General features: G+C 42.7%; 1 protein-coding gene across 5 annotated transcripts in view; it reads left to right on the top strand.

Moving 5' to 3' along the window:
• VSTM4 (V-set and transmembrane domain containing 4) overlaps positions 1-24,375 on the top strand; it is a 99,546-nt gene that overhangs the window by 39,307 nt on the left and 35,864 nt on the right. For all 5 annotated transcript variants that reach the window (XM_072739279.1, XM_072739278.1, XM_072739277.1 and 2 more), the window contains exon 5: positions 6,156-6,189. In XM_072739279.1, the coding sequence (XP_072595380.1) occupies positions 6,156-6,189 (34 nt within the window). The remainder of the gene's footprint in view (positions 1-6,155; positions 6,190-24,375) is intronic.

The raw sequence follows: 24,375 nt of genomic DNA, 5'->3' as shown, positions 1-24,375 counted from the left end.
GTGAAACTCAGGGATGTGGTATGCTTCCTGTACCCACTAAAATGAAATCAGGCCCAGACCCCCATGTTATATGGACATTTCCTGGGTTTTCTGTGTAACTGTGGGTATGGGGGGCCTTCTGTACCCTGGCCACATGGAGGAAAGCCCAGCTTTCTTGCCTAGGTAAGAATCACAGAGCCTTCAAGTCTACAGGCTGCTCACATACACATGGAAAGTGGAGGTGAGCCCAGCACCTGCTCTCCTGCTCTTTCGGCAAGATCTGTCTTCAGAGGCCATCAGAGCTGCTGTCCCCACTCCCAGTAGGATCCCCTGAAGGGCACACCCGAGGTAAACAAAGCCCATCCCAGAAGCTGAGGGGCAAGAGGGCTAGTGTCCTTCTCTCTCAGTATTCCAGGCCTTGTGGCCTTGTGCTGCTTCATTTTCCTGGGGTGTTCCTCCTTTCTGTGAGCTGCAGTTAATTGCACCTGTGTGTTACGTGCTCTCCACTTTCCTCCTAAGCTGTGAATCTTCATGCTGGCTGTTAGTGCCAGGCTGCCTGGAACTTTGTCCCAGGGCCTCTGCGGCTCTGAGTCACCCCAGAAAATAGCAGTCCTAGTGGCCTTGGACCAAGCCTTGAGTTGTTCCAGTGCCTCCTCTAGTTGTTCCAGTGGCCTTTACTTGTTGAGGAGAGTCCAGACTCACAGATTTGAGGTGGCGCCAGCACTCCCTAGCCTTCCCTGTGCTGCTCTTAAAAGGGCAGTTTTAAAGGCACTCTAGAACCAGATGGAAGGAGAGGGGCTTAACCCCTTTGTCTTTACTCTCTGTGTTTGTGATGTCTTGGTCTCGCGTCCACATAGTATGCTAGAACGCATGCGCTGGAGCCAGGGCTTCCTCGAGCTTGCTAGACACCCATGTTCCCCTGAAACAAGCTTGTTCTCCCTGGCTTCCCCATGGCGATGGGACCAAAGAGCTGTGATCTTCACTCCTAGAGGTACAAGGAAGGGGGTGTGTGATGCATCCCTGTCACAGCCACACTCAGTGCGGGAGGAGGCTCAAAGCATGGAGTGGGGTAGTTGTGGATGAGGAGCAGAGGGGTGACCCCAGGGCCTTGGGGAAGTTGAAAGACTCACCTTCCTGATTTCACAGATGCTTGGACAATCTAGCATGAGCTCTCCACTTCAGACACTTCCAAGGTGCAGATTTGGTCTTCCGAGCATGTGGAAAGGCTTGGCTGGCTCTCATGGGCCCCTGCTGCCTTGGGAAGGGAGCCCATACTCCCCTTGTGGGTGCTTATAAGCCTCTCCAGGAGCATAGCACAGACAGCATGGATACAGAACCTAGAGTCAAGCTCCTTTACCTACAGAGTGGGTCTTCTCAGGCCTCGAGTAAATGTCCTGAGTCCCCAAGTATCCTCACTGTAAAAAAGGAATAAGAGTTTCTCTTACTTGTAAGCCTGCGGGGAATGCTTTTCCCATTGTGGTGTGGGCACCAGTCCTTGGTGTGGGCAGTTCCAGGGAGCACCTTCTCCCGGGTGCAGCTCACTTTCCTAACCACATCCTCGCATCATAGTCATGGTGACTGGGATCAACCATGTGAGGGCAAGCAGAGCCCCTCTGCACACTGTCCTCAGTAGAAATAATACAAGCCCCATATGTAATTGGACTATTTTTTTAGTAGTCACATTAACGAGGTAAAAAGGTAAAACAAACAAAACATATTTTGTTTAATTCAACATATCTAAAATAGCATTTCAACATGTATCAATGCAAAGATTCAGAATGAGATATTTTACATTCCTTTTTTTATACTAATCCATCATGATTTCATACTTCCAGCACCTCTCATTTTTGAGTGCCAAATAGCCACCTAGGGCCCACGTCTACCATCTAGGACGAGTCTCTAGATGCACAACCTTATGTGCTGGTGCTTTCCATCAGTGCTTTTCATGTGGCCATGAAATGGCTCTCCATAGCAAGAGAACTGGTGATAGAAAACCTCATTCTCTTTTTCAGCTTCCTACTTGGTGACCGAGAGAAATGACTTTACCTGTCCTTGTAACTGTGCCAGCCTGGAAACGCTGTCAAGCAAGGCTGCTTCCTGGAGAGGGCTGGGGTTTTGGATATGACATGATGGGAGCATAGTTCTGTGTAAAGGGAGGGGCTGGCAGGAAGTGAGGCACCCCTGCTCTTGTCTTCCCCCTCAGCGAAATGCAGGTGGTCTTTTCTAGGCTGCCTGGCTCTCTGCCGGTGCTGGGGTAAAGGGAGGCTGGGAGAGCACTGGGAGAGCTCCTTCTGGCTCCTTCTGCAAATGTACAGGACCTTTTGCAGGGGCTGTTACAGTGTTCACACCGTGTGGGGGATGCTTGGGGAACAGAGCAAAGAGCAAAAATATCCATGGGTCCTATCTCAGGGTCTCTGTGAGGCCTGGGGGTCTAGAGAGGGTGCAGGCAAATTGGAGAAAAGAGGGGGATGGTCAGCCATACCTTGAGGCCCCTTGGCTACTGATACAGGGCTTGACACGAGTGAGGAGCATGGCTACCTCCGCTTCAGATCACCTGCCTGGAGGTGGTAGTGAAACAGAGACAGGCTCAGATGGGGATGATGCAGACTCCAGCCTGGACAGGTCATGTGGGAGGTTTGGCCGTGAGGTGAGGGCTAGGAGCAGTGTGGCTCCAGCTGGGGAGGCAGAGAAAGGGTAGCCCCAGGGCCTGGTGCTCACAGACATCATTCTGCCACGAGGTGAGAAAAACAGTACTTTCTTTTTAAAGTCTAAAGATCGCAAGATCACCATTGAAAAAGAATTGTGTCCTGAGTTTTCTTTTCTGTGCAGTATGATTGCTTTGTGCAGAGCCAAGAGCCTCTGGGTCAGGTGTGCTGGGTGTGAGGCCAGAGCCCACGATGGAGACAGGCTCCAGGATCACCCTTTATTGGCTTCTTTCTTTTCCTGGTCTCACTTGCCCACTCTAGTGGGTTTGCTGGGATCACTTCCCTCATAGACTCTTTGTACCCAAACGCTTATCTTACAGGCTCTGTTTCCAGGGCAGCTCTAGCTATGTAGTCAGCACTGATTATGTTCTGTGTATTTAAGGGTGACTCTGGGCCACGTCTATTTCTCAGATGCCCATGAGTCTTATGTTTGGTGTTCAGGATTACTTTTGGTTTCCTGGGCAGTCGTCTTCATTAAAGAGACTTCAACCCTGCATTTACTGGTCTGGGACCTTGTAAGCATTGGTCAGCAAGTGCTGCCAGAGGTGCGTATTTTGGCCTGGCGCTTTCTGAGTCAGCCTCCTCCCCTACAGCCAACTATTACGAGTCCCCCCTGGGCTGCCCTCTTGCTCCCTGACTTCCTGAACTCCAGGCTGCTCACCTCAGCGCCCCCGGACTGGATTTCCCAAAATACCCATTCCCATGGGTTCCCTAGGGCTCCAGCCCCAGCTCTGCCCTGCTCCAGCTGTGGCACAGTGGGCCAGCCATTTCTCCTGAGACTCACTTTCTTCATCTATAGGAGCTCTAATGCCAGTCGCCCAGTTTCTCTGAGAGTGGTGAGGTACTAATAGTTACAAGAGGGCTCTGGAGTCAGGCTGCCCAGTTTGCCTCTTCCTGGGTGTGTTAGTTTGCTTGGGCTGCCATAATAAAGTTAGAGGTGGCCCTCTTCTCCCTGTGTCTTCATGTGGCCTTTCCTCTGCACTTGTCTGTTTCCTAATTTCTTCTTATAAGGACATTAGTCATGTTGGATTAGGGCCCACCCCACTGATCTTATTTTAACTTAATCTTCTGCTTAAAATCCTTATCTCCAAATACAGTCACCTTCTGAAGTATTAAATTTTAGGGCTTCAACATGGGAGGGACACAGCTCAGTCCATAGCACCAGCTCTATGACCTTGGGCAAGGTCAGTAACCTCTCTATGCCTCAGGGCTCTCTCCACTGTAGAATTAGGTGCAATGACAAGGTTTTTGTGAAGATCAAATTCAAGTGCAAAGTTGTGGACTTCAAATATTTTTGATTGCGTAGCATCTAAAAGTGTTTCAAAAACTATGCACCCTTGAACATTTTTTTGTCGATATTTAAACTTTTTCATCATAAATGTAAATTGTTGGAAAGGAGGTAATTTCCAGGGCATCACAAATATTGACATCTTAAAATGAAAGAGTTAAATCTCTTTTACATCTAAATGTCATGAATTTAATAACTACCTCCCTTTGCTTAAAAAGACTCCATGAACATGCTTTAGCTATTAGAAATTATATATTGTTCCTTTTTCTCCTTGAACTTTTATCTTCAATCCACTTACCCCACAATTATCCCACTTTAATAGTTTTTTTGTTTATACTTCTCTGTAAAAATGTGTATAAAAATTTAAATTAAGAATTTTTAAATTTCCTTATTCCAGAAGTTTTATTAATTTTTTTCTGTATAGAATTATCAATATTGCATAATTAATAAATTTGGAAGATGAGTATAAAATTATCAAAACCTCATAGATATTATCAATTTAGATAATTAATAATCTTAACATTTTGAAACATTTTTATTAACTTTTAATAAACATGTTTTTATTAAACATATTTTTGTTTTAATAAACACATTTTTTTATTTTTTATTTTTTATTTTTTTTAATAAACACATTTTTTAAAGATTTATTTATTCATGAGAGACGCAGAGAGAGAGGCAGAGACACAGGCAGAGGGAGAAGCAGGCTCCTCGTAGGAAGCCTGATGTGGGACTCAATCCCGGATCCTGGGATCACACCCTGAGCCGAAGGCAGACACTCAATTGCTAAGCCACCCAGGTGTCCCTAATAAACACATATTTAAATAAATAAATTTTTATTTTACTTCATATACCCTTGCATGAATTTGCTTAGTAATAGAATTCAGCATCATTTCTATTTCTATTTTTTAAAGTTTAGATTGATGCTGAATTCTATTACTAAGCAAATTCACGCAGGGCATATGATTTATCATTGAAAATGGTTTTTAATACTCTACCAGCTGGCAACTGGATTAGGTCATTATTTATCCTTGTTGAAAGCAAAATATTAGAAACCTCTCTGCTGGTGAAAGGTAGTTGTCCAGTCATTAGTCATTCGCTTTCTCATTTCAAATAATTTCTTGTTTGGTGCCTACTGTTTTTTACCTACATAGTACAAGTCAGGATGTGCAACAGGGGTGCCTCAATTTTGTAAAGAGAAACTATGATGTGATGGGGAGGGAGGGAAAGGAATACAGAGCTCAGGCATGTTCTGGAGAATGAATTCTGATGAAAGAACAGCATGCTAGGTGAGGATCTAGAAATTGATTTCCTTAAAACGGCCCTTCCTAGGAGAGCCCAGTGGTTTGCAAACCCCAAACAAATGATCACTGATTTATTTAATAAGTGTAGAGTAAGGCCAGAAACATAAATACTAGCTATGGTTTTTATTATTGCTGCATCTGTAAATTATCCACCACAGAATAGTACACAGGATGCACAAAGAGCTTATGTGGTAATAAGGGGTCGTAACAGGTAAATTGAAAATGCCCTCTCTAAAGCTGAGCTTCTGTCATGCTGGTCTGGAACCTGCCCCGGTCACCTGCAGGCAGATCAGTCTTAATATAGTAGCTTAAAACAACAATGATTTTGTTTGCAACTAGAATCTTTTTTTTTTTTTTTCCCCTCAATGAGACCTACTGTGGAGGATGTCTTGTTCTAAGACTGTTTTTCCAAGGTCTCCCCTGGAAGAGCATTGATCAGAGAACAAAAAAAAAACCACTTTATGGAGAGGAGCATCTAAGTGGAAACAGGTTGTCCCAAAAGGCTTTCTCATGACTGAGGCAGAGCTTTGAAGTTGAGTGACTCTGTTACTCCAGGACCTTTCAAGTTAGAACTCACCTCAACCTGGCTTGGAAAAAAAAAAAGTGACTGTTTTGGGTTATCAAACTAGGAGGTCTGGGGTGTATGATTTCATGCCGGACTCAATCAAGGTGTGGAACAGTATCAAGTCACTGTGGTGTCCATGCCATGGCTCTGCTCTACTAATCCAAAGAGAAGTATGAAAACCCCAAGTGGTGGCTTGTACCAACATCTGGGTGACATCTGGGCACCTACATTTCCTGGTGATTCCTGGAACATATATATTTAAAGTAACATTTATTTACCATTTTCTATTTCTCCCCCCCCCCCCTTTTTTTTCACAGTAAGACATTATTTGGTGAAATGTCCTCAGAACAGGTAAGAATATTTTCTTTTTTTTTAAATGAAACTCTTTGATATTTTACTTTATACTGAAATTACCAACAAATTGGCTAAATTTGTTGTATCTTCACCTAAAGGTCTGCATGTTAGTCTGCAGATTGGCCTAAAAATGTGTGTTCTTCATGCATTTGCATGTTTCTAGATTCCCTGCTCTGGTTATCACCCTCAGAGAATCCAGAGAAAATATGGTTCAGGCTGGTTCAAAATGCATGCTGGAGGAGGCCTGACTCCTGCTCCTGGAAGGCTATTTCCCCTGTTTAGGAAGAGGCTAGCAGCTGGACTGAACCACTCTGATGCCTTTTGACCACAAAGCCTCCTAATTCCCTTCCACCAGTGTCTGCCTACCCTTTGCCCCAATCTTAAGAATGTGGCCATTAGAAATATATGTGCTAAGAGGTTAGCCTTCTAACTGGTGGTACACCTCACAGATAACATGACAGTTATAGTAGATATAGCAAACTCAGTGTTTAGAAATTTGAGACTTTGGTCCAGACTCAATAGCATAGGTCAGTTTCTCCCTGCTCTTCCCTGCTAAGCACACCATAAACCCTGAAAATAATATGAGAGACAATCAAAGAAAGATGGTAAGAAGAACATGATGAAATCCAAAGACAGAAAAACATCTTAAAAGCAACCAGAGAGAAATGATGCATTATTTATGGGGAACACAAATTTGAATGACAGTATATTTTTGTTTGAATCAACGGAAGGCAGAAAGAAGTGGCACATTTTCTTTTTAAGAAATTCTATCTATTTATCATCTATCTATCTATCTATCTATCTATATCTATCTATCTATATTTATGTATTTGAGAGAGAGATTGAGAGAGCACTTGAGAGTGTGAGCAGGGGGAAGGGCAGAGAGAGGGAGAGAGAGAGAGAGAGACTCTCAAGCAGACTCCCAGCTAAGCAAGGAGCCTGACTCAAGGCTTAATCTCATGACCTTGAAATCGTAACCTGAGCTGAAATTGAGAGTTGGACATTTAAGTGACTGAGCCTCCCATACCCCAAGAGGTGGCACATTTCAAATATTGAAAGAAAAAAACTGTCAAGTACAAACTCTATATCCAGCAAAATTGTTCTTTAGGATTAAAGGGAAAATAAAGACATTCCCAGAGGAAGGGAAACTTAAAGAATTTCTCACTATCAGGCCTACTTTAAAGAAAGGCTAAAATAAATTCTTGAAATAGAAGAAAAAGACTCGGTACATTAGGAAGGAAGAAGGGACAGTACAGCAGAAATATTGTTATCTAAGTAAGCTGTTCTTTTCCTCATGAGTCTTAAAAAATAATATTTTATAATTGAAATAAAAATTATAAAACCATGTGATACTCAAGAAAAGCATTATGAAACTTAAAAGTGGGAGAGGAAAAGTTACCTAAATAGAAGTGAGATTTTTACACTTTACTCAAAGAGATAGAAATTTGGTAAGTCACACATGTATATTATAATGCTCAAAGTAACCATTAAAGTGACTGAAAAAATTGAACTCAAAAACAGTATGGAAAAATAATGATAGAATCCTAAAATATGTTCAAGTAACATAAAGGAACAGAGGAATGAAAACCATGGGAAATAAACAGAAAACAGAAAATAAAATGAAAGACTTAATTGCTAACATATTGTTTATCTTAAATCTAAATAGTTTAAATATTAATCACTCAAATGGTAGAAATTGATAGAATGAACTTTTATAAAAACACAACCCACCAATATGCTCTTTACAAGAAACTCACTTCAAACACAGTGACTTAGGTAGGTTGAAATAAAAGGAAGGTGGGCAGCCCGGGTGGCTCAGCAGTTTAGCACTGCCTTTAGCCCAGGAACTGATCCTGGGGACCCAGGATCAAGTCCCATGTCAGGCTCCCTCATGGAGCCTGCTTCTCCCTCTGCCTGTGTCTCTGCCTCTCTAAATAAATAAATAAATAAATAAATAAATAAATAAATAAATATCTTAAAAAAAAAAAAAAGAAATAAAAGGATGGAAAAAGTTATGCAGCATAAACTATACCAAAACAAATCCGGAGCGGATATACCAATAATATGATGAAACAGACGTCAGAGCAGAGAAACTTATTACAAACAAAGAGATACATTAGATAATGATTAGAGGATCAATCCACCAGGATGACAAAGATCCTAAATGTATACACACCAAATAGCAGAACCACAAAGTACATAAAGCAAAACCTGAAACAGCTGAAAGAAGAAATGGATAAATCTACCATTATCATGGGCAGTTCCTGCACCCCTCTTGGCAACTGATAGACCTTCTAGACAGAAATTATCAAGGCTATTAAACATCTAAGCACCACACTCAACTGACAGTACCAAATTGATACGTATCAGACACAGACCAGCACCAGAAGAACACTTGTATTTCCAGTCCCTTGCAGAACATTCACCATAAGATACGGTTTATTTTAAACTAAATCTTGGTCTTTAAAACAAACCTCAACAAATTTAAAGCAATGGAAATCATATAAACATGTGGAAACTAAACAATACACTTTAAAAATAATCCATGGATTAGAGAGGAAGTCTCAAAGGCAATAAAAAAATAGAGAATTGAGCAAAAATGAGAATAAACAAAACATGTGGGATGCATCTAAAGCAGTGCTGATGGGGAGAGATATGGCATTAAATGCTTACATTAGAAATTAGGAAAGCCCTCAAGTCAACAATCTGAAGTCTCACCTCAGTAAATTAGGAAAAGAACAAAATAAACCCAAAACACACAGGGGGAACAAAATGATAAAGACCAAAGCAGAAACTGATGAAATTTAAAATAGCAAAACAATAGAGAAAAATCAATGAATCAATATCTGGTTCTTAGGAGATTGCTGGGATAAAATGGGTAGAGTCTACCCAGGATCTCTACTTAAAATCTTATGACTGTGTGTGAATCTACAATTATCTTCATAAAAACTTAAGTGAAATGTGAATTTGGATGTCTCTGGGGGATTCTGTTTACAGCCCCAACAGTTCCTATACCTGACTATTTTGTGTTACTGCTGCAGAGTTTGGGATCCAGAGAAACCCTGTTGTTAAAATCAAAATGCAGGTTTATATTATGAGGGTTTACTGTCTACTAAGAGTAGACTAACAATGAGGAAAAGAGCCATAAATCCCTGCTTTGTGGAAGTTACCAGGCAGTGAGTGCAAATGCATGTGTCCCTGGGAGAGATGTCTCCCAGGTTGGTGAACTTTCTTCAGAGCAGGGAGTGCTATGAGAACTACCAGATGCACTGTTGTGATAGAAGGGGCCTCATGTGACTTGGAGTAGTGTGGAGTGCTCATGTTCAGCAGCAATGTCAGTGGAGGTGACCATTTTTTTTTTTTTTAAGATTTTTTTTTTTTGTATATTTCTTTAATAGGATTTCGATTTGCCAACATATAACATAACACCCAGTGTTTTCCCAGCAAGTGCCCCCCTCAGTGCCCATGACCCAGTCACCCCATCCTCCCGCCAACCTCCCTTTCCACTACCCCTTGTTTGTTTCCCAGAGTTAGTAGTCTAATGTTCTGTCACCCTCTCTGATACTTCCCACTTATTTTCTCTCCTTTCCCCTTTAATCCTTTCACTATTTCTTATATTCCCCATATGAGTGAAACCATATAATGTTTGTCCTTCTCTGATTGACTTACTTCACTCAGCATAATACCCTCCAGTTCTATCCACATCGAAGCAAATGGTGGGTATTCATTGTTTCTAATACCTGAGTGGTAAGTACTCCATTGTATACATAGACCACATCTTCTTTATCCATTCATCTTTCGATGGACACCGAGGCTCCTTCCACAGTTTGGCTATTGTGGACATTGCTGCTAGAAACATTGGGGTGCAGGTGTCTTAGCTTTTCACTGCATCTGTATCTTTGGGGTAAATCCCCAGTAGTGCAGTTGCTGGGTCGTAGGGCAGATCTATTTTTAACTCTGAGGAACCTCCACACAGTTTCCAGAGTGGCTGCACCAGTTCACATTCCCACCAACAGTGCAAGAGGGTTCCCCTTTCTCCACATCCTCTCCAACATTTGTGGTTTCCTGCCTTGTTAATTGTCCCCATTCTCACTGGTGTGAGGTGGTATCTCATTGTGGTTTGGATTTGTATTTCCCTGATGGCAAGTGATGCGGAGCATTTTCTCATGTGCCTGTTGGCCATGTCTATGTCTTCCTCTGTGAGATTTCTGTTCATGTCTTTTGCCCATTTCATGATTGGATTGTTTGTTTCTTTGGTGTTGAGTTTAATAAGTTCTTTATAGATCTTGGATACTAGCCCTTTATCTGATACGTCATTTGCAAATATCTTCTCCCATTCTGTAGGTTGTCTTTCAGTTTTGTTGACTGTTTCTTTTGCTGTGCAGAAGCTTTTTATCTTAAGTCCCAATAATTCATTTTTGCTTTTGTCTCTCTTGCCTTCATGGATGTATCTTGCAAGAAGTTGCTGTGGCCAAGTCCAAAAAGTGTGTTACCTGTGTTCTCCTCCTGGGTTTTGATGGATTCTTGTGTCACATTTAGGTCTTTCATCCATTTTGAGTTTATCTTTGTGTATGGTGTAAGAGAATGGTCTAGTTTCATTCTTCTGCACGTGGCTGTCCAATTTTCCCAAGCACCATTTATTGAAGAGACTGTCCTTTTCGCAGTGGATAGTCTTTCCTGCTTTGTTGAATATTAGTTGACCATAGAGTTGAGGGTGCATTTCTGGGTTCTCTATTCTGTTCCATTGATCTATGTGTCTGTTTTTGTGCCAGTACCACACTGTCTTGATGACCACAGCTTTGTAGTACGACTTGAAATCCGACATTGTGATGCCCCTGGCTCTGGTTTTCTTTTTCAATATTCCCTTGGCTATTCGGTGTCTTTCTGATTCCACCCAAATCTTGAGATGATTTGTTCCAACTCTCTGAAGAAAGTCCATAGTATTTTGATAGGGATTGCTTTGAATGTGTAAATTGCCCTGGGTAACATTGACATTTTCACAATATTAATTCTGCCAATCCATGAGCATGGAATATTTTTCCATCTCTTTGTGTCTTACTCAATTTCTTTCAGAAGTGTTCTGTAATTTTTAGGGTATCGATCCTTTACCTCTTTGGTTAGGTTTATTCCTAGGTATCTTATGCTTTTGGGTGCAATTGTCAATGGGATTGACTCCTTAATTTCTCTTTCTTCAGTTTCATTGTTAGTGTATAGAAATGCCATTGATTTCTGGGCATTGATTTTGTATCCTGCCACTCTGCCGAATTGCTGTATGGGTTCTAGCAGTCTTGGGGTGGAGTCTTTTGGGTTTTCAATGCACAGTATCATGTCATCTGCAGAGACAGAGAGTTTGACTTCTTCTTTGCCAATTTGAATGCCTTTTATTTCTTTTTGTTGTCTGATTGCTGAGGCTAGGACTTCTAGTACTATGTTGAATAGCAGTGGTGAGAGTGGACATCCCTGTCTTGTTCCTGATCTTAGGGGAAAGGCTCTCAGTGTCTCCCTTTGAGAATGATATTTGCTGTGGGCTTTTCATAGATGACTTCTAAGATGCTGAGGAATGTTCCCTCTATCCCTACACTCTGAAGAGTTTTGATCAGGAATGGATGCTGTATTTTGTCAAATGCTTTTTCTGCCTCTATTGAGAGGATCATATGGTTCTTGTTTTTTCTCTTGTGGATAGGATCTATCATGTTGATTGCTTTAGGAGTATTGAACCAGCCTTGCATCCTGGGGATAAATCCCACTTGGTTATGGTGAATAATCTTAATGTACTGTTGGATCCTATTTGCTAGTATCTCGTTGAGAATTTTTGCATCTCTGTTCATCATGGATATTGGTCTATAATTCTCCTTTTTATTCATGACAGACAGAGAGAGTGTGAGAGAGAGACAAAGACAGACAGACAGAGAGACAGAGAGACAGAGAGAGAGAGAGGCAGAGACACAAGCAGAGGGAGAAGCAGGCTCCATGCAGGGAGCCTAATGTGAGACTCAATCCTGGCACTCTGGTAGCACGCCCTGGTCCAAACACAGGTGCTAAACTGCTGAGCCACCCAGGGATCCCTTGGTTTTGGAATTAAGGTGATGCTGGCTTCATAGAACGAGTTTGGAAGTATTTCATCCCTTTTTATCTTTTGGAACAGTTTTAGTAGAATAGGTATGGTTTCTTCTTTAAACATTTGACAGAATTCCCCTGGGAAACCATCTGGCCCTGGACTTTTGTGTCCTGGGAGGATTTTGATGACTGCTTCAATTTCCTCCCTGGTAATTGGCCTGTTCATCTTTTCTGTTTCTTCCTGTTCCAGTTTTGTTAGTTTGTGGTTTTCCAGAAATGCATCCATTTTTTTCTATATGGTCTAATTAATTGTCATATAGCTGCTCATAATGTTTTTTAAAATAGTTTGTATTTCCTTGGTGTTGGTTGTGATCTCTCCTTTTTCATTCATGATTTTATTAATTTGAGTCTTTTTTGTTTTGTTTTTAATAAGGCTGGCTAATGGTTTATCTATCTTATGAATTCTTTCCAAAAACCAACTCCTGCTTTTGTTTATCTGTTCTACAGTTATTCTGGTCTCTATTTCATTGAGTTCTGCTCAAATCTTTATTAACTCTCTTCTTCTGCTTGGTGTAGGTTTTATTTGCTGTTCTTTTCCAGTTCCTTTAGGTGCAAAGTTAGCTTGCATATTTGATTTTTTTTTTCAAATTTTTTGAGGGATGCTTTTATTCAGATGTATTTCCCTCTTAGGACTGCTTTTGCTGTATCCCAAAGATTTTGAATGGTTGTATCTTTTCATTAGTTTCCATGAATCTTTTTAATTCTTTTCTAATTTCCTGGTTGACCCTTTCATCTTTTAGCAGGATGGTCTTTAACCTCCACGTGTTTGAGTTTCTTCCAAATTTCTTCTGTGATTGAGTTCAAGTTTCAAAGCATTATGGTCTGAAAATATGCAGGGGACAATCCCAGTCTTTTGGTATCTGTTGAGACCTGATTTGTGACACAGTATGTGGTCTATTCTGGAGAAAGTTCCATGTGCACTTGAGAAGAATGTGTATTCAGTTGCATTTGGATGTCACGTTCTGTAGATATCTGTGAAATCCATCTGGTCAAGTTTGTCATTTAAAGCTCTAGTTTCTTTGGAGATATTGTCCTTAGAAGATCTGTCATTTGCAGAAACGGCTGTGTTGAAGCCTCCCAGTGTTAGTGTATTATTATCTAAGTATGTATTTACTTTAGTTATTAATTGTTTGATATACTTGGCAGCTCCCACATTAGGGGCATAAATATTCATGATTGTTAGGCCCTCTTGTTGAATAGATCCTTTAAGTATGATATAGTGTCCCTTTTCATCTCTTACTACAGTCTTTGGGATAAACTTTCATTTATCTGATATAAGGATGGCTACCCCTGCTTTCTTTTGAGGACCATTTGAATGGTAAATGGTTCTCCAACCTTTCATTTTCAGGCTGTAGGTGTCCTGATGTCTTAAATGAGTCTCTTGTAGACAGCAAATAGATGGGTCTTGCTTTTTTATCCAGTCTGAAACCCTGTGTCTTTTGATGGGATCATTTAGCCCCTTCACGTTCAGAGTTACTATTGAAAGATATGAATTTAGTGTCATCATAATACCTATTCAGTCCCTATTTTTGTGGATTATTTCTTTGGGTTTCCTCTTTCTTTTACAGAGTCCCCCTTAACATTTCTTGCAGAGCTGGTTTGGTGGTCACATACTCTTTCAGTTTCTGCCTGTCTTCACAGCTCTTTATCTCTCCTTTTCTGAATGAGAGCCTTGCTGGATAGAGTATTCTTGGCTACATGTTCTTCTCATTTAGGGCCCTGAATATATCCTGCCAGCCCTTTCTGGTCTGCCAGGTCTCTGTGGAGAAGTCTGCTGTTAATCTAATAGTTCTCCCCATATAAGTTAGGGATCTCTTGTTTCTTGCTGCCTTAAGGATTTTCTCTTTATCTTTGGAATTTGCAAATTTCACTATTAAATGTCAAGGTGTTGACTGGTTTCTATTGATTTTGGGGGGGACCTCTCTATCTTCTGGATCTGAATGTCTATTTCCCTCCCCAAATTAGGGACGTTCCCAGCTATGATTTGTTCAGATAACAACATATCTTTCTGTTCCTCTTTTCCTCTCAGCATTTTCTGGAACCCCAATTATATGTAGATTCTTCTTTCTGAGGCTATCATTTATTTCCCTTAACCTTTCCTCATAGTCTTTTAATTGTTTTACTCTTTTTTCCTCAGCTTCCTTCCTTGCCATCAACTTGTTTTCTATGTCACTCACTGTTTCTTCTACCTCATTAACCCTCGTCGTTAGTACCTCAGTTTGGATTCATCTCATTTAATTGATTTTTAATTTCAGCCTGATTAGATCTCAATTCTGCAGTCATGAAATCTCTTGATTCCTTTATGCTCTTTCCAGAGCCACTCGTAGCTTTATAATTGTGCTTCTGAATTGGCTTTCTAACATCGTATTGTAATCCAAATTCTGTAACTCTGTGGCAGAGAGTAGTGTTTCTGATTCTTTTGTGGTGAGTTCTCCTCTCTAATCATTTTGCTCAGTGCAGAGTGGCTAAAACGAGTTGTACTGGAGAAAGGAAGAAAAAAAAAGAGGGGTATAATCTGGTCCTATATACTGTAAATCCTTTGACTTCCCCTGGAGTTTTCCAGTGCTGCTTGGCCAATAAGTTGCTCTTCCCGTGTCCTTCCAGCTGGTCTTCTTGGGGAGGAGCCTGCTGTCTGATTCTCAGGTGTGTGCACCTGGGGGAGCTGCCCCAGCCCCCTGCCAGCTGCAGGGCCATTGGGAGCTGTTTACCTTGTGAGGGCCCTGTTCCCTGGGGGCCGCTCCATCCCAGGCACAGGGTGACACAAGGAAGAAGAACCACACTAGCGGCAGCCAGCTCTCCAGCCCTAGAGTCCGCTCTCAGAGTAACTACTACAATCTCCCAGTCCACACTGGCCTGGATGCTCTGGGGGCAGGGGTGCTGATCTTCACAGCATGGGGCCCCCTGGCGGCTAAGAGTCCTCGCTGTCCTGTGCTCTCCCCGCCTCTACCTGTCTCAGGAAGAACACCAGATCCTGAACACAGGATCCCCTGGCGGCCTGGGATCTGGGGCCTGTGCTGCTGGAATTGTGCTCCCAGGGCGGCAGCTCCCAAAGGCAGCAGGGAACAGCCCCCTCTGCCTGGAGCCACCGCCTGAGCTTCTCCTCGAGGCCCTGCCAGGAGTGTGCTCCAGCCCTTTACCGAGATCGGCCCACAGTCTGTGGTGTGCTCTTCCCCGGGGTGCACTTCCTCTACTAGTGACTCCGGGAGACTGGAGGTTCCACTGCCCCTCCTGCAGTTCTGCCCGATTTCCCTAAGTGCCTTTTCGTTGGGGAAGAATCCAGTGCAGTTTTTTTTTTCCAGTGCAGATTTTTAAAGTTCCTGATTCTCCGGGGGGCTGGGCTTTCCTGTCCCGGAGGCTTTCGAGGCCTGGCTCCTCCCGAGTTCCCTCCCCCACTTGATTCTTTTTTTTTTTAATTCTACCTTCCTACGTTGTTAGAAGCGAAAACTCTTCTCTCTGTAGCATTCCAGCTGTTCTCTCTTTAAATCTCAGGTTGAATTCGTAGGTTTTCAGGATGATTTGAAAGTTATCTAGGTAAGTTGGTGGGGACAGGTGACTTGGGGACCCTAACTCCTCTGCCATTTTGCCCCCCCCCCCCCCCCAGAGATGACCTTCTTAGGGAGATTGAGCAGGGAATCCAATAGCTCTACCGTCCTGAGCTTTTGGTCACAGTTGGGGCAAGTGTATCTCTAGCTGAAGCAACATGCATGAGTAGCAGAGAATGGAGAGAACCCATAGGAAGAGAACAGTACCATGCAAATATAACAATAAGAGAGGTAGCTAAATTAATCTCACATAAGCTATAATTTAAGACAAGAAATATTACTAGAGACCAAGAAGGAAATTACAAATTATGAAGGATCAACACACCAGGAAGATAAACAATTATAAATGTATATGGGCCTAACAACAGAGCCTTGGCATACAAGAAGAAAAACAGAAAATTGAAAGATGAAATCAATAATTCTAGAATAATAGCTAGAGATTGCAATGGTCCACTCAGTAATTGATAGAATACCCAGACAGAAAATCCAACTAGGGCACAGAAGATCAAGCAATTTAACTTGATATGTAGAGTAAGAATACTCTACCCAATAACCACATACCACACTCGCCAAGCACACGGGGAATAGCCTCCAAAACAGACCATATGCTAGGCTACAAAATAAATCTGTATCAATTTACACATTTTGTATATGTAAGAATCATACAAGGTTTATTCTCTGAGCAACAGAATTTAAATAGAAATTCATGACAGATAGAAATCTGGGAGTTTCCCAAATGTTTTGAAACTTAAAACAACTTCTAAATAATACCAAGAAGAAATCAAGAGAAATTATAAAATATTTAAATTAAATACAAGTGAAAACAAAACAAATCAAAACTTAAAAGATGCTGCTAAAGCAGTGCTTAAAGAAAAAATTATGGCTTTAAATGCCTATGTTAGACAAGAAGAAAGATCTCAAATCAGTAACCTAAGCTTTCACGATAAGTTACCTAGAAAAAGAAGAGCAAGGGAAATCCATAGTAAACAGAAGAAAGGATATAATAAAGATTAGAACAGAAATCGATGGCACAGAACACACACAAACATGCATACATACACAGAGAAAAATCAATAAAACCAAAGTTGGTTTTTTGAAAACATCAATCAAATTGACAAATCTTAAGTTAGACGATACATGAAAATAAGAAAGAGAAAAAGCTAATTACCCAATCAGGAAGCAAAAAAGGAATCACTGGGGCACCTTGGTGGCTCAGTTGGTTAAACATTTGACTCTTGATCTCAGCTCAGGTCTTGATCTCAGGGTCATGAGTTCAAGTCCTGCGTTGGTGTCCATGCTGGGTATGAGCTTACATTAAAAAAAAAAAAGAGGAATCACTACAGACTCAACAAAAAGTTAAAAGTATTATAGGAAAATATTATGAAAACATTGATTCTAACAAATTAAATAGATAAAATGGAAAATTCCTAGAGACCAAGAAGGAAATTACAAATTATGAAAGATCAACACACCAGGAAGATACAACAATTATAAATGTATATGGGCCTAACAACAGAGCCTCGGCAACAAAAAGCAACAACAAGACACCAAAATTGATTTTTTAAAAAAGCTATAATGTGAATAAACCTGTAATAAGTCAAGAAATTGAATTGTTAGCTAACATCTTTCCAACCAGGAAAAGCCCAGACCCATATAGCTTTACTGGTGAAATTTATCAAGAATTAAAGGGGAAAACAATACCAATCCTTCACAAATTATTTCAAAAAAAATTTGAGAAAGCACATTCTTTTCAACAAATAGTGCTGGGATATATAAAGAACTCTTACAACTCAATAAGATGACAACACAATTTAAAGAGGGCAAAAAAGATTTGAATGGATCTGTCCCAAAAGAAGATACACAAATGGCTATCAAGTTCATAAAAATATGTTCATTAAGAGGTACAAATAAGACCATAGTGTGGTGCCACTACATACCCACTATATATCCACACAAAGACATGGATACAGTTGTTCCCACCTGCTTTGTTCATCATAACCAGAAGCTGGAAACAATCTAAATATAGCCAACAACTGATGGATGGAAAAGTAACATTTAGTGATCTACTCCATGAAATAAAATTTGGCAATAAAAAGGAACAAACCATTGATACATGCTGCACGTAGATGAACCTCAGAAACATTATGCTAAGTGGACTAAAACAGATGCAAAAAACTACATATGGTATGAGGTCATTTATTTGGAATGTACAGGAAAGGTAAATTCATAGGAACAGAAAATAGTTGCTTAGGGCTGGAAGGGTGGAAGCAGGAATTAACTATAAGTGGACAAGAGGGAACTTTTGGGTGTAATAGAAATGTTCTCACACTGTGTTGTAGTGATGGTTGCACCACTTTATAAATGTACCAAAAATTATTGAATTGTACACTTAAGATCAATGAGTTTTATGGTGACTAAATTATCTCTCAATAAAGATATATTTTTTTAAAGCATGTGCCCTACAGGGCCCTAAGGACTGGCATTTCAGTTATGGGGGGACGTTATGGCTGGGGAACTCAGAGGCTGTGAGGGGCCAGCCTGCAAGTGCTTCTCACGATTTGCTTGCTGTAGTCTACTGTCTGGGTTTTCATTGTTAGCAACAGTGCCCAGTGTTTGGGATCCTGCCTTCCCCTCCTAAGTCTTTGTTTGCCCTTGGGTTGCCCCTATTCTGAGCCAGTGCTAAGGCTGCAAAGTATAGTGAGGGTGTTACCCCAGCCTGGTGGGCATTAGAGTTTGGTCTTCCCCAGTCGTGGGATACCTAACCAGACATCAGGGGTGACCTTAGAGTCCAACTCAAATGCTGCCCCTCTACCAGCTGGTGCTATTAGTGAGTCTGTTTGAGTGACAGAGTCAAGCTGTCTCCATGGGCCTGTCTCTTGTTGGGATAGCCCACAGATCAACCTCTGGAAGGCTTGTCTTTACTCCACTACACCTCAGGCCATGCGGAGGTGCCCTACTGATTTGTATTCATCTTCCTGATTAGAACCTCAGGCTAATTTGACCTTAATACAGCCGAGATCCCCTGCCACGGTGCCTGGCTAGTAAACTGGTTAGTCCTTGCCTTTCAGCTAGTTCTGGCCTGAACTGTGCTCCACTTCTGGAACCCAGGCTTTTCCTCCTGTCCCTGTGGTGCCGGGGGCTCCCACGTCCTGGCTCCATCTGTGCTATGGCAGTGGGAGGCTGGGCTGTTAGAATCTCAAGCTACTAACAGCACAAATGTGCTTCTCTGTTTTCTGACCACTTCCTCCTAAGGGAGGAAGGGCATAGGGCTAGGGCAAGATGCCAGGAACAGAAACCCCCAGGCAGGAGAGGGACCCTCAGGGAGAGACCATGCTGGTGCTGAGGCTGTGGTCACCACAAGAAGTCCTGCCAAATGGCTAGGGCAGAACCTGGAGACCCCAGGGGATTCCATGACTTATTGCGAGAAGTTCATACAGAAGGAAAACGAGTCTCATCTTGAACGTGTGTCATTCCAGAAGTTGGAAGTTGCCATCTCTCGGGAGGGGTGGTGCTGACTTTGGGGTTGGGAGGCTGTTCCTTTCCCATGGCTAAGGGCTTTTCCGGAGGAGAAGGCTGGGTCATAGGGAGCATTTCAAGGTTCTGCAAGCCCTTTTGAAAGTGCCTTCCCTAGGGAAAGGCAGCTCCCTGAAAGCTGCTCAATGGGTAAGCATGAAACTGCTCCAAAAGGTCCTGGAAAGTCAGATTTAAAATGAAATGCCACCAACTGCATAGAGATGTGGTGTGTCCCTACATCATGACACTTCTTCCATGGATTCAGATGCCTTCTTTCCTGTGGGTCAAGTTCAAGAAAGTTGCCTAGAAGATGGACATGGGCACTGAAAAAGCAATTCCTAGTCAGTAGATTTCCTGACCTGTTGCTTGGCCTCTTCTTATGAGTTTGAGATAATAAAATATTTGTAAATGGGAGACATTGAAGTGGACAACATATTCCCCATGCCAACAGCAGTTATGACAGAAGGAATCTGAGCTTTCTTCATGTTTTCTGGTGTGTATGCTTTCTCATGGATAAACAGGAGCACAGACTATATGTTGGATAAATTACAGGCACAGGATTACTGTGGTTTGTGAGCTTAGTTTAAAGCATTTTTAAATTTTTTTCTGAACCATCAGATTTTTTTAAAAACATACCCCTGCAGTCAAAGAATTAATTAATAATTTATGAGATTTAATTAATAATTGATTTATTCAGGATCTTAGCATGAAGGCAGAAATGATTTCAAAGAGAATGTAAACATATCAACTCTAAAGTCAGATATGTAACTACTTGCTTCACTTTCATAATATTGCAGAGTGGTAGTATTACAGAATTTGTTTCTTCTGTGGAAGGTAATCTGTGATGTTTAAAGATTCTGGGGCCAGGCTGCCGTTTCAAATCTGGAGTCTGGCACTGATTGCTATGTACCTTTGACTAGGTTTTCTACCTCTCTGATGAAATTGGGGCAAAGATAGCCCTAGCACATAGTGCTATTGGGAGGATTGACTGAATTAGTCGGTAAAGTGCTTCTAACTGTCCTGGTAAATGGTGAGCTCTGTGCAAGTGGTTCTGTTATTATTCGATCATACTTATGAAATATTTATGAGTGATTCCTCTATAAAGGACTTCTTGTCAGGCCCTAGGGCAAGGATGAAATAACACACAGCCCATGCCTTTGAGGTCCATGTCAAATGGGAGAACTAGAGAAGCAAAACTGTGGTAGACCCATGTGGTACCCACAAAGCTGACACCAGCACCCAGAAGAGGTGCTCCTAACCCCGTCTTCGGGGTTGGTGAATAGTAGGGAAACTTCCTGGAGATGAAATTTGGGCGAAGTATAGAAGAAGAGTGTAAGAGTGTTCCAGAAGGGGGTTGGGGGAGGGCAGTGCACAGAAGTGGGGAGAAAGGGGTTCAGCGGGTAAGAGGCTGGGGGTCTAGAGGCACTTGGTCCACAAGAGTGAGGTGCTCTGGAAATTCAGAGCAGAGCACCAGAGAGAAGAGGCAGGAGGAGGTGGCAGGGCCAGATGCCAGCTGAGCACAGGGGCTAAGCATTGCCACACACCATCTTCATTACTCACCGCAACCCCATGAGTGGGTGTGGTGATGGTCCCATTCTACAGATGAAAACTGATACACAAAGAATGTGGATGGTGGTTGGGTCTTTGCTGGGTAGAGTTGGAACAGCGAGGGATGGCAGCCCAGGCCACCCGGCTCCAGGGCTAATGCACTGTCCCAGGCATGCTTGGAGACTCAGACTTGCTGGTCACTGCTTCAGTTTTGGCATTCATGCAGGTGAATAAGGAGGAGACTCTACAGAAAGTTGGGGCAATGGAAGGAAAAGAGAGAAGAGTATAGCCATTCATCTGCCCTCCGTCCTCCTGACTTTGAAAGGTCCATGTGCTCTGCTCATAGGCATCAATTTGCAAAGGCTCCAACCATTGTTGTTTTTGTTTGGTTGGTTTTAGCCCACATACATGCTGAGTGCCTTCCCCTCTGGCCACAGTCACCCAAGCAAACCAGGTGGTGAGTGCAGGGATAGCAGACATGGCACTGTGTTTCCTTAGCCCCTGTCCTGCATCCCTGATATCCCCGCTGTGCCTCTTCTCCTCTCCTGCTCTCCCACCTCAGCTCTGAGGCTCAGTGTCCTGCTGGGGCCCCCAGGCAGACGCAGGCACGAGGAGGGCTGGCCTGTGATGGAGCCTGGTTGGTACTCCTTGTATAATGTGAAAAGCATTCCACCTGGTTGGTGTTAGCTGGAGCCATGCCACGTAGCAGGTTGGTGGCCTTTGGCCACTTGGCTTCTCTGGAAATTTTTCCCCTCCACAGAATGGGTGCAAATTTGCCTTTGTCCCTATCGCTCAGGGTCGTTGTAAGGATTCAGTGAGATTGTCAGTGGCTGTGGGCTAATTCCTCGTAATTACTCACCATGTGCCCCTGCACCTTCACTTCTGAACACTTGATGGGATTTATTTCTAATCCTCATAAAACCCTGCAAAGCACAAATTAGTCTCCCCAGACTAAGAGCAGGAATAAAACTGCCAACTATTAGATAAATAGTTAGCCCTCTGTACTATTTATGAACCTCTTGATTCCAGGTGACAGGAAAGCTAGCACAGATGTAATTCCCCAGGAAGGGACTTGGCTGGCTCACCTAACTAGGGGTGCTGTGGTGGATGGGTCCCTGGGAAGTTCTGTCTAGGAGACACAGTGTCATTACATTGGTAGCTTCCATTCTCAGCCTTCAAGGGTTGGCATATCCTCAGGCCAGGCTGGCTTTCCTCAGGAAGAGAAAGGTGGTGGCAGGTGCATTCCCTTCTAGCCTAGTGAAGGAGTTGTTTCACTTTCTGACAGCAAACACTATTGCACCTTAGTGTTAAGGGGCCAGCATGAACCAAGCATGGTGATCAGAGGATGGCTGGGGTCAGTCTCACCCAAACACAAACCCTCAACCCAGGGATACAGGCGATAGATGTGGGGCACGTAACCCCAGTGACTTCTCTCTGCCATTATTACAGTCCAAGACGAGAACACTGCATGGAACTGCTAAATATTAATGAAGCACCTCCCCATCTTACCAGTCTGTATTCTGAGATTTTAAATTCACAAACAAAACCAGTGGCCTTGCAAAGCCTTTGCTCAGACTTCACAAAGCTGGCAGGCACTGCAAAGGAAGAGCTTTAACAAAGAAGCCCCAGCAGAACCATGTATAAACCATGTATAATAAAAGGTCATGGAGGCTGTGGACAGAGAGATGCCTTGGCAACTCCCTCACAGAGGAGCAGCTTTATTCTGACACAGCTTGGAATGTGCATGCAAAGACATCATACGATGGAAGCAGCAGAAAATAATGCAACCGTGACCGTCTGCCGGTCTTTTCTAGGTGCACCGGTTCTGGCTCATGTTGCAGAAAACTGTCATGTCTGGCCCTCTGTTCAAGGACTCTGAGAGGAGATTCCACAGTAATGATGATAATAATACTGGTAAAATAATAGTGAGACCCATTAAATGCTTATTGCATAGCAGACACGGTTCTATATTCTTGGCATGAATTACTCATATATGAGAAAAGTCATTTCAGGAGTCACGTGAGTGAGTGGCACCCTTGGCTTCTCTTTGAGAGTGGAGTTCTACAACTTTTAAGCAGCCCTTGGCATGTGGTATCCATCAACCTTGAGTAGTCCAGTGGCAGGGGAAGTCCACAGAACACGTTCCGAAGCCTAGAGCGAGACATCAGGAAGTTTGCCCTTTTGCATGAGTCATTGTCCTTTCTCAGTGGCAGTCAGCCTATGGGTAGAGGCTGTAATCACACTTCTCCCTACAGCTTATTGAGATATAATTGACCTTAACTGGTAATGACAGTGAGTTGCTGCCATGGTTGTTGAGACCAGTGTTCCTCCTTCATGATTCCAGACTTGACATTGCAGAGTACAGGGTTATGGGGTGATCAGTGCATTGTGTGAAACCTTGGGAAGGAGAGCACAAAGCTGTTTGGCAAGGAGCTCATGATCCTCAGAGACCCGTATCAGGCATCATCAGTGTCAAAACTGAGATATGTGGGAAAGAGGAAAGGAAGCACATGGACATTTCTGCAAATAAGACAGGCAGCTAACACAATGATTTTCAAAGACAGTACAGAGTAAGAAGGGCCTGGGAAGAGATGGCTCCAAGAAGCAGGACTAGGGGGATGTCGGTAGGATCAGAACCAGCCCGTCTTCCTCAGCCCCCTTCATGAAGGGCTTTCTGGGCTGGGTTTGTTTGACAAACAACACTTGACATCTCTGGCCATCCCAGTTCAAACCACAACAAAATCCTTTGCAGCATGTGACAGACAGCTGTTTGCCCAGGGATGAAGACAACTGTTCATTCAATGGGAAACAAGATTAAACAGACCTCAAGGAAGCATTTTGATTCACAGTTCCTGTACTGAGGCACAAAGATTGTTCTGGACCATAGGAAACACTTGGCATCTGGGGAACAAGGGCTGGATGTACTGAAGCCCCTCGGCATGAGTGGTTAGCTGCACCTCTGGTATTATCCCAGAGAGAGGCGAGAATTAGGACGGTCACTGAGGTGAGGACTCATACGCCACAAGGACTGTGGTTCAATAGGAGGGTGCTTTGATCTCACATTTAGTTATGAAAGCAATATGTGGCTGCATGTATGAGTCTTAGTTATAATTATGTTCTTTGAGGGGATCAGCCCCATTTATGCTGTTTTATTGTTTTTTTTTTCTACTCCCCAAACTCTTACCTATATAGTAGAGGAACCAAATTTCCACATGGCCAGCCTACCCCCTCCCACCTCCATTTTGACAGCTGACCTCTCTTATTTCAGATCATTCCAGGCACAAGAACATGCCCCCCTCCTCCACTGCCCAGTTTTGGACCCAGGTGGCCCTTGGTCTTGGACACCAGCCACAGCTGGTGCCACAGCTCCCACCTCCCAAGCTCCCAGCAGTCAGGTTGGCCCCTCTTATTCCCATCCAGGCTGGGCTTCAGCAGCTGTAACAGTCCCAGATTCAGTACAAAC

This window comes from Vulpes vulpes, chromosome 15 (genome assembly GCF_048418805.1).
Source record: "Vulpes vulpes isolate BD-2025 chromosome 15, VulVul3, whole genome shotgun sequence".
In the NCBI taxonomy this organism is placed as follows: Eukaryota; Metazoa; Chordata; class Mammalia; order Carnivora; family Canidae; genus Vulpes; species Vulpes vulpes.
Note: the sequence above shows the minus strand (reverse complement) of the source record. Positions and strands in the feature narration are given on the sequence as shown.